General features: G+C 68.1%; 1 protein-coding gene across 1 annotated transcript; it reads right to left on the bottom strand.

The window, feature by feature from the left end:
* Positions 1 to 403: 403 nt before the first annotated feature.
* Positions 404 to 10,874, bottom strand: IFITM10 (interferon induced transmembrane protein 10). The gene is given in 6 exon segments (XM_036221623.1): positions 404 to 985; positions 8,796 to 9,248; positions 9,924 to 10,020; positions 10,135 to 10,211; positions 10,214 to 10,368; positions 10,856 to 10,874. Coding segments are annotated over 6 exon segments (951 nt in total). The 3' UTR covers positions 404 to 835.

Here is a 10,874-nt window from a genome sequence, read left to right as displayed (position 1 = left end):
CGGGAAGGCCGCGACCCCAGCTCACAGGTGAGGACACAGGCGGGGTCCTCCCGGGGGGCGGGGCGGCCGCAGCCACTGCCCAGCTCCTGTCCGCCGCCTTAGTGCTGGCCGTCGGTCTGGGGGGGCAGCTGGGCCTGTGCCGCCCCCGTCCCTCCCCCCAGGGGGCCACATGATCTTCATCCTCCCGGGACCTGTTCTGAGTGACCTGGTGACTCAGCCGACCCGCCGGGCCTCCCACCCTGCAGAGCAGACGGGAAGACCCGGGTCCGGGGCAAACTCGTCCCCGCCCGGCAGCCCCTGGACGGGGTCTCAAAGCCTCCACACTGCCCAGAACCCCCGACCCCACCGCCCGCCCCGCCTCCCACGCGGCCTGCCCCGCAGGAGAGAGGACGCGGGGCCGGTCTGAGCTGGGCAGGAATTTTATTGAGAGTTCACAGATAAGGGGAGCTCTGAGCAGGGGCACGGCTATGGGGGGGCTGGGTCGGGAGGTCAGAGGGAGTCCCCAGATGCCGGCGGTCCCCCCACACTGGGACGCCCCCATAGAAGCCCTTCTTGCTGGGTGTCAGGACAGAGGGGTCCCAGGAGCCTGGGGGGGTGCAGGAAGGTGGGGGTGCAGCCACAGGAAGGTGGGGCGCAGCCACAGGAAAGTGGGGTGCAGCGGCCCAGGAGGAAACCATGGCCCCTAGAAGCAGTGGGAGGACCAGGAGGCCGGGGGTGGCCGCACAGAGCTTCTGATGCCACGCTGCCCGCCTCGCAGCTCCGGGGGGCCCCGGGCCGGCGCCCCGCCCCGGCCCAGCTGCGGCATCCTGCGTCCACCTCCGGGCGGGCGGCGGGCCTAGTAGTCGGTGAGCGGGTACCGCAGGAAGATGAAGACCAGGATGAGGCAGGAGGCGGCCAGCGCGGAGCTGGCGATGTTGAAGAGCCGGGCCGTCTTGGCATCTTCCACCGCCCCGGTCAGGTCGTTGAGCAGCTTCTTGTCCCGGACCTGCGGCCACGAAGGGGGGTGAGCTGCGGGGCGGACGCGGGGCCTCCGGGCGGCCGGCGGGAGCCACCCCGCCCCGCGCCCCGCCCGCCGACAGCCCCGCGTGCTCCCCGGCCCGGCCCAGGAACGCATCAGCAGGGCGTGTCGGCGGAGCACGCGGGAATGCGCGTGTTCGGTGTTTGGCTGGCAGGTTCCCGGCGAGCCTCAAAGCGTTGGAAGTAAAGCGAGCCGCGGGCTGCGCGGCGGGGACCCACGCGCCTGTCCACACGGCGCCGTGTCCGCCGGCTCGGCGTGCGGCGTGAGCACGTGCGTCTCGGCACCGGCTCACGTGGCCTCACCGCGCGCGAGGGGCCGGGGGCATCTCGGCAGAGCCGCGGCGTACAGAGCTGGCCTTGGGGGCAGTCCCACGTCCCACGGGGGCGGCCGGGCAGCACACGCGTGTCCTAGACTGTGGGTGCCACCGAGTTTAAATGAACTGGGGGTCCCCGACCACGGACGCTGTGCCGGGCCAGGAGCGGGCAGGCCCCCAGGGCGCTGGGAAGGGGTACCCAGGTGAGGAGGGGGTCGTGTCCAGGGAGCCCTGGGAGACAGTGGGCAGATGTGGACCTGGGGGGCAGCCGCCCTCATCCAGGACAGGTCTGAGGGTCCCCCTCGTGCTCGCTGGCCGCCCAGGGGTGCGGAGAAGTGGAGGCGTGAGCTGCCAGCAGGAAGCCCAGCTGAGGGGGGTGCGGGGCGGGCAGGAGAGAGAGGAGGGGGGTGGGGTGTCGCCTTCGCCTCAGGACGAACAGAGGATGAGGGCCAGACGGGCCGGCCGGGTCGAAGCGGGGAAGGTGGGCAGATGGAGGATGGATTCCCAGCGGTCCGGCCTGCCCAGTGGCTGGGTCAGACAGACAGATGGACGCGAGGCCTGAAGGGGAAGAAGGGGCGGATGGGAGACTGGTGGGCAGTGGACGTCCTGGGCGCACGGATGGGCACGAGGGTGGGGGGAGGCTGGGCGGGGGGTTTCTGTGGGGGGGAGGGGGAGGCGGGCGTACCGTGGGGGGGGCCTGGGGCACACAGCGGAGCGGGGAGCAGTGGGGTAGCAGGGGGCCAGCTGGCGGGGCTGTGGGAGTGGGGAGGGCCGGGGACTTGGGAGGGGGGATGTAGGGAATGGGGACAACGGAGGACAGAAGGGGGGGCTGAGGACCCCGGGGGGTGGGGGAGCAGGTCCACACCCCCCCCGGGACTTTTATTCTAGTGGTTTTGGGGAACCGACATCTTCTCTGAACAGTGTCTTCCTTTCTGAGCGCGTGATGTATCACCCACTGAGTCAATATCGTTATTAAAATGAAATTTTCTCAATTTTCTCTGGAAAGGGCTATTGAATCTTTCATTAGATTTGGTCTTAGTCTGTCTGTTTTGGTTATTACTATCTTATATCTAAAATTACATTTTTAACTGGTTTTCGCGGGCGTATCAGCCTGTGGTGGACCGACCTGCGTCTAGCCGTCACGTTCATCGCGACGACTAACCAAGGCTCCTGTGTACCAAACCGTATCTGCTGGGAGTCGCGGCTCCCTGCCACCCCCGTCCCCGAACCCGAACCCGACCTCGGCGGGAGCTCCTGCAACTCCGGCCCCCTTTCCTGGACTGCGCCCCCCAGGGGCACTGACGGGAGTCAGTCCCATCTCTGGGCAGAGGGGTTCCCCGCCCGACCCCCCGCCCCCCTCCCCGAGGCGGCACCCCACGGAGCTGACCCCCACCAGCGCCTGAGCCCCCTCTGGCAGGGCCTGTGTGCTCATCGGACGATTCTTACTGTGTGTGGGATAAACACAGGAATACGGGCAGGGAAGGGCGCCGGGCGTCTGCGCCGCCGGGGCTGGGCGGCCGGGGCTGGGCGGCCGGGGCTGGGCGGCCGGGGAGCTGGGCGGCCGGGGCTGGGCGGCCGGGGAGCTGGGCGGCCGGGGCTGGGCGGCCGGGGCTGGGCGGCCGGGGGGCTCCGTTAGCGCATGGCCGCGGAGCGCGGTGCGGTCGCCCAGGCGACGCAGGGCGGATGGGGCCGGAGCTGCAGGGCGAGCCGATGGGTGGGAGCGGGCGAGGGGCAAGGAGAGGGGAGAGGGAGCCGACCCACGGCAGGTGGCGGGTGGCTGGGTCAACTCGGTGGCAAGAGGAGGCGGGCGGATTGGGCGGGGCAGGTGGGGGACGCGCTGGAGGACAGAGGTCAGCCGGACAGACAGAGGGGCGGACCGGCGGATGAGGGGCGAAGAAAGGGGGAAGGAGAGGCGAGAAGGGGGGCTGAGGGTGGCGGGCGGTGGTGGGGCGCACGAGTGGACGTGCGGAGAGACGGGGCGCGCGGCCCGGGAGGCGGCGGTCGGGCCGGCGGGGACAAGGACGGGGAGCCGAGGAGAGGAGACGGGCGGCGGACACTTTTTCACCAATCTGCGCGTTGATAAACCGACGGAAGGGTAATTAAAGGCGGCCAGGGAAGGGCGGGGAGTGGAGGGGAGCGGAAGTCGGGGAGGTGGCCGGACGCGGGGGGCAGAAAGCACGGAGGTCTGAGTGAAGTTGGCGGCCGCGTCTGCTGACCGCGTGGCCAGGAAAAGTCGCACGGGCAGCAGGTGGCCGGGCAGGGGCGACAGGGGTGAGAACGTGGGGTGGGGGGAGGAGGCGTGTACGGAACGGTGACAAGTGCGACGAGACCCGAGGACGGCCGCGGTGCCGCGCTCGGACCGTGAGCACTGACCCAGTCCTCCCAACGACACCCAGGTGGGTCCCCCCTCCGCCCCACAAGGAGGGAAATTAGGCGCAGGTAGATGTAGGTGCCACCCGAAGGCCCCAAACCGATGTGAACAAGAGCCACCGGGAGCAGCTGCGTGTGCGGCCGTGTGGTGCGCGCGGAAAGGGGACGAGGCGGATCGAAGGACGGGGAGACGATGGCGGATGGATGTGGGAAGACCGGGTTCGTGGCGCGATCAGGAATGTCCGAGAAGGCGAAAAGGGAAGGAGGGCGGAAGGAGAGAGGCAGCAACGGGCCGCGGGCGGGGCGGGAGGGCCAAGGGGCGTGGGGACGAGTTCTCGCTGGGCCGAGGGCTGAGGGCCGGCGCTCTAGGGGGAGCCGAATGAGCAAAGGGGGCGGGAGGAAGCGTGGGCGCAAAGGGGAAGGGGAGCGGTGGATCCATGAAAGCACGAGCCCTTTCTTGATGAAAACACAGGTGAGCGTGTGGCCAGGTACGCGGGTGACGGATGAAGCCAATGGACCTAGCATGGTGGGTAGATGGGTGGGCGGGTGGATGGACAGACGGATAGACAAATGGGTGATGGGTGTGTGGCTGGGTGCGTGGATAGGTAACTTAATAAATTCAGCAGGTTGGGTGGAAGGAGAGGGGAGAAAGGAAAAAAGGAAGAAAATGCAAAAATGCAGATAAATATATGCCTAAAGAGTTGGGTGATCAATCGTGATGACTAACCAAGCCTTCTATGTACCAAACCGTATCTGCTGGGAATCACGGCTCCGTATCGCCCTTCGAGTCCTTTCTCCCCGATAAGAAGGAAGGAAAAACAGAAAAAAGTGATAGTGGATAGATCACGTGCGTGGCTGGGACGAGGCAAGGGGTCGAGGCCTGCAAATGAGTAAAGCTGAGTGCGAACAGAGGAGCACGATGAACGGATAAATGAGGTTTGGCTGAGGGGCAGTGGAAGGAGGGGCGGCCGATGGCTTCGAGGGCAGATAGAGGGACTGGCATGTTGGGTCAGAGGACGGATGGGTAATCGACAGGTAGAGCAGGTAAGAAAGGGGGAACGTTACTGAGAAGGTGAGGCTAGAAGAATAATCAAGTGAATCGATGTATAGGGAGAGTCAAAGGGGGAGAGGAAGCTTAACGAATGTGTCCAGAGGAGTAGAGTGTTAGGGGCTGTTTGGGTTGAAGGAATAAGGAAGGACGGGTTGATCTATCAGGGATGCCGAATGGGTGGCTGGCTAGACGGATAGATGGGTGCGTGAATGATGAATGGATGTACGGGATGGAGGAACAGATAGATGTGTGTGTGGATAGATAAATGGATGGATGGATAGATGGAGATAGATGGAGAATAATGGATGGATGGAAGGAAGGAAGGAAGGAAGGAAGGAAGGAAGGATGGATGATGGAGATGGATGGATGGGTGGGTGGATGGATGATGGATGGATGGATAGACACATGTGTGCATACATAAATAGATGGATGAATGGATGAAGGACGATGGAGGAAGGATGGGTGGATAAATGAGTGGGTGGGCAGGTGGACGGATAGATGGATGGGTGCATAATGGATGGGTGGATGACAAATGATGATGGATGATGAGCGATGGTGTTGGGAGGGCGGGTGGATGATGTCGACATTCCAAAAGGAGGGCCCGGCCAGTTCTGCACATACGAAACCGACAAACATCCTCCCTAACCTGCTTCCTCTGCGCCTGTCACTGGGAAGTCCCTCGGCCTCCTTGGCGCAAAGCGAGAGGCCGCTGTGTCCTCACGACATCCGCTCCTCCTCCCCGGCCACCATCCCTGCACGGCGAGCCCTGTGCGGCCTTGGCTGGACCGCCTCGCCGGGCCCCGTCTGCCTCCCGCCTCTGGGGCCTCCTCCGCCTCCCCCCCGGCGGCTGCAGGTTTCGCAGCTCGGCTCCCACCTGCCCCCCTGAGCCTTCCACGTGACGAAATGCGAACCCCTCGCGCGGTCGTCCCGACCCTCGCGGCCTAGCTTTGGCCGGCCTCTCCAGCACCGTCTCCTGCTCCCCGCAGACGGGGCCGCCGTCCCCCCTAAACCGCCCGCCCTCACGCCGCAGTTTCCGTAGTCTCCACCTGGAACGCCTGTCCCCCCATCCGCCCCCCAAGGCCGAGCGAAAGTGCCGCCTCGTCCCTGGAGTGTCCTGCGCCTGACCCCCAGCTGGCCCCTCACCGGGAGCGAAGTCACGAGCCGCGTTTCCCCGCGTCCCCCGTCCACCACGCTCTCGCCCAGCGTCCTCCGACCCCTGCGTCGGCCAGCCCGCTGTGGGCACCGATGACAGCAAGATGGAGGGCCGGGCCCGGGGGGTGGACAGCCATGGCGAGGGTGGCGGCGTCTGAGGGGGACGGAACTCGGACCGAGGGAGTCGGAGGAGAGAGCTGAGTCTCACTGAAGTCTGGGCCGGGGGCACGGCACGCGGCCGACCGAGGCGTGCTCACGCAGTGGCTGGGGCGGGGGTGGTTGTGAGGCCAGCAAAAGGCTGGGATGGACCTCGAGGAGCCTTGAAGGCCAAGATGAGTCTGGTCTTCGCCCAGGTAACGGTGGGCGCCAGCAGCTCGGGAGGGTGCGTAGGCGGAGACCCACGTCTGTGTGCACCTGCCCGGTCGCGGCTGAGCAGAATGGGGTGGCGGTCTGGGCACTGCGGACCCGCCTGCGCCAAACACCGCCGACCCGCGCGGGTGGAGGGCGACGGCTGGGTGGAGGCAAACGAACGGGGGGGGGGGCGGGCAGGGGCACACACGTGTGTTCCACACCCACCGGACGCCGCTGCCCAGCCCACGCGCGTGGATGTGAACGTCGTTTTGCTTCCATTTGTTCTGCACGATGAAGGGGTGGGCTCGGTGGAGCAAGGTGGCCTCTCGAGACCTCGCTGCTCTTAAGGGACCGAGCTGGGAACGGAGCCACGGCCTCCTGACCCCGAGGCTGCCAGGTGCCCTTGGACGCGCCTGTGACTGGCTGCACGCGGCGCGGTGCAGCTGGGTGGGCAGGTGGATGGGCTCAGGGGCGCAGGAGGCCCAGTCGGCCGGTTCTGTCCGCCCTTCTGCCCAGGATGGAGGCCGCCCCGTGCACGCCCCCTCCCGGCAAGCCCCAAGCCTTGCGCCCTTGCTGCCCCCCAAGGAAGAACACAGGGGAGCAGCCCCAGGGTGGAGGTGCCATGGGCTCCTCCACCCCACAGAAGTGCCAACTCCTACCCGCCCCCAACTCCTGCACAAATCCATGACCTACCTACAACCCGCACCAGATGGGCCTGCCCCGTGCCAGCCGGCGGCCCGCCGCAGAGCCAAGGGGAGGAGGGGACGCTGCCAGACAGGAGCCGGGCAGAGGGACCTGTGCGCACAGGCCGCGGGCCGGGCACGGCGAGCAGGCGCCAGGCCGGCCGAGCCCCGCCCCCCGCTGCTGCTGCGCCCTCTGCCCGGCACCCTCGGGCGAAGCCGCGGCTGAGGTGGGCCTGGGGGTCTCCGCCCCAGCTCCTGGGCACCCCTGCCCTTAGCGGGCCCTGTACCCGCATGCGCATACCTCATACATGTGCAATTACGCTCATGCACACTCAGCACACGCATACACATGCACACGCATACACGTGAACACGCATACACGTGAACACGCACCTATAGGCATGCATGTGCTCACGCACACACACTCAGCACACACACAGACACACATTCCCAAATATGTGCATGTCTATGCACGTGACATTCACGCACGCGGTCACAAATCCTACACACGCACACTCACACCAGCAGCACCCATGCACACCTGCTCACGCACATGCAATCACACTCACGCACGCACACGCACCTCTGCATGCTTGGCCACACACACTCACAGACAGGCAGACACGCGTGTACACTTGCACACACACACACGTGCACACTCACGCATTTGCTCACATGCCACAGCTGCCGCGTGGCGGACCCCAGGGCTAGGCACGCAGGCCTGGACACAGGGCCGGATGGCGGTCGATGGCGGCGACGCTGACCGTGATGAGGACGGGACAGCTGGCTGGTCAGGGCGTGTGGTGCCCGGGGCAGGGGCAGGGCCCGGCGCACAAAGATGCACAGAGGGGTAAGTGTCCGCGAGCCAGCCTCCAGGGCCAGCCCCCAGCCCCTCCTCTCCCCCCGGCCCCCCTGCTCTGTCCGCCCCACAGCCCCCACCTCGCGGGGCAGCTGCCCTCAGTGACCCAGGCCTGGCCCTTCCCGCTGGCCAGGGCCACGCCCTTCGGGGTGAGTAGGGGATGCAGGGGGGAGGGGCGGGCCCCCTCCTGCTGGTCGGCCTCCAGTGGCCGAGGCTCTTCTGTCCTGACGCTTCCGCACGGGTCTGTCCGCCCAGTGTGAGGGATCCAGGCTCCTTCCTGCAATCTCTGTCCCCACTTTGCCCTTGGGGAGACGGGGCCCCGTCTGTACGGTGCCTGCTCTGCTCCCCTCACAGCAACGAGGGGCTTCTGAAGACGTGCCCACTCAGGCGTGGGGTCAGGAGTGTACAGGACAGGCTCACAGCTCTGTCCCCTGGCTCCAGGCCACCATGACTGTCTAGAAGCCATGTGGAGAGGGGGAGGCAGAGGGCAGTGGCTGGTGACCAGAGCCCCCCTGATGGCCTCCCTCCGAGTGCCTGCCTGGCATTGCATCCCCCGTGAGGGCCTTGGACCAGGTCCCCAGGGCTCCTTGACTTCACCCGACTCCTGTCATCAGGGAAGGGACTCCAAGGCCGCTCATCTCCACGCGGCTCTGTCCCCAGGTGGCTGAGGGCAGCTGTGTCGAGGTCTAATCCCCACGTCCCCTACCTGGAGGACAGGACACTGAGCCCGGTGTCCCCACCCGATGGACGAGCCAGCCACGCAGAGAACCTTGGCTGGAGGTCCCCGAGCCCCATCAAGACACCCTGGAAGCTTCCCAGCTCTGGACTGGACTGGGAGGGCGGCCCTGAGCCACCAGGGTCCCCTCTGCCCCGCCTTCCAATCCTCAGCCCGGTCGGCTGCCTGGTCCGCACCCCCGGCTTCTCAGAGAGGGGCGCGGAGGGGGCCGCCCCCCGCGCCCGCCCCGCGCCCGCCCCGCGCCCGCCCGGCGCCCGCTCACCTTGAGGGAGTATGCCAGGGCGATGAAGCCCAGGCAGCAGAAGTTGAGGTAGACGAAGTTGAAGATGGACCACAGGTAGTAGTCGTCCACCTCGCCGGTGTCCGGGTACACCTCGACGACCGTCGTGGGGTTCGTCATCGTCTTCTTCTCCACCAGGTGCTTGCAGGCCTGGGGGGCCCCGGCGGCCCGCACGCTGTCCGTCTTGCCGCTCTTGGACTCCATGGGGAAGAGCGTGGGCGCCATGGGGGGCGAGGCCGAGGGGTCCGGGCCGGGGGCGGCCGGCGGCTGCAGGGCGGGGGGCTTGGACACGCAGGCGAAGCAGCCCTTGGGCGAGCCTGCCGGGGGCCTGGGGATCCAGAAGGCCCCGTCCAGGGGCACGCGGGCTTCCGGGGCGCCGTCCGTGGTGCTGACCGGGGCTCCCAGCGGCGCTGGGCACTGGCTGAGGCCCTGGGCCTGGAGGGAGGGGCGAGCGAGAGCTGGGTCCTGCCGCCCTGCAGAGCCCACCCCGCCTCCCCCCTGCAGCCCCGCAGGAGACGGAAATCCCCAGCCAGGCGGCCAGCTGCCAGCCCGCCACCTGCCGCCCCCACCCGCCCCGCCGGAGCCCTCCGCAGCAGCCCGGGCTCGAACATTGGGGTCTTTTCATTGCTTTGCCATCTGCACACAAACATTCACCCACTGACACACAGCAGCGAGCCCCCCCAACACCAGACAAGGCCCCCACTGACACGCTGCTGCAGTGAACGTAATGGCCAGCACCCCCAAACGGCCCAGCACAAAGCGGAGCAGCAGACCCACAGCAGCACGGCCTCAGGCACGGGGTGGCGAGGGGCAGCGCTGTCTGGGGGCACCTGCAGCCTGACCCCCACTGACACGTCGCCCACAAACGCCAACGCCACCACTCCAGACCCCGGGCACACCCCAGCGCTCAGAGACGCCGCCTGATAAACAGCTCTGCGCGGTGACACCCGGCTTGGACATGCCCGACAGGGGCTCAGACACAATCCCCAGAGGAGGACCCCGGCGTCTGGGCAGGGGGCCCCAAACGCACGCGCAGCGCCCCCGCCCCCAAGCGCCGCTGAAAGTGGCGCCCGGGACCCCAAGTGCGCGCACTCGCAGGGAGCCACCCACCCCGTGCCACAAACAGACGCACAACGACACTCTGCGAAATGAGCACTTCTCCAACGAGGCGGCCAGGGCCCCCGCGCCCTGCACCACCCCCGGGCGTCTGCGGCGAGGCCCCCGGCCCCGCGCGCCTGCCGCAGCCCGCGGTCGGCGCGCCCTCACCTGCGCGCGGCCCCTGCGCTCAGTCCGCGCGTCCTTCCGCCGTCCCGCGGGTCACTGTCGGTCCAGCCGCTGCGCGTCCCGGCGGCCCGACCGCGGCGCGCGGAGTGCGCGGGGTGGCGGGCGGGGAGGGCGCGGGCCGGCGGCGCTGCCTCCCCCGCTGCCTCCGCTCCCTCCGCAGCGCCAGCCCGGGCGGCGCGGCCGCAGCCCAAGCCTGACTCACCGCGGCGCGGCGGCGGCGCCTCCTCCCGCGGGCGCGGTGGGGGCCGGGGCGCCGGCCGGAAGCTGGACCCTGGGGGCGCAGGGATGGCCAGGGCTGGGCCCGGCGGCGACCGGCTCCGAGCGCACGCCACCCGACTCGTCTCTCTGACCCCGGGGCACTGCCCGCCCCCTCCCCCTTGCTCAGCCTCCCGCCTGTGTGGAGCTGGTCCCCTTGCTGTGCCCTTCCCTCCGTGTGCCCAGGGAGCCCCTTCCGCCTGCACGCCCCCACCCCCGCCCGGGCCCTCACAGGCCCAGGTCCTTCTTGAGTGTCTGACCCCTCGCAGCCCTCAGGCCCGCGGCTGCTGTCTGCCCCTGGGCAGGTGCACCTCACCACGCCCACCCTGGTGCCCACCCGGCCCAGTCCTGTCCCGCCGCCCCGAAGCCGCCCTCACAGCGCCAAACTCCGGAGACTCACATCATCCCCCCGACCCGCTGAGCCTCGGAGACCCCGCCCCTCCTTTCCCCAAATCTGACCCCAATCCCGAGACCCCGAGCCCCACAAAGTCCAGGCCTCCCACCAAGTGGCCCCCCGGCCAT

The sequence above is a fragment of the Rousettus aegyptiacus genome, unplaced genomic scaffold, assembly GCF_014176215.1.
Source record: "Rousettus aegyptiacus isolate mRouAeg1 unplaced genomic scaffold, mRouAeg1.p scaffold_m13_p_5, whole genome shotgun sequence".
Classification (NCBI taxonomy): Eukaryota; Metazoa; Chordata; class Mammalia; order Chiroptera; family Pteropodidae; genus Rousettus; species Rousettus aegyptiacus.
The sequence above is the reverse complement of the archived record's forward strand: the minus strand, read 5'-3'. Positions and strand labels throughout refer to the sequence as shown.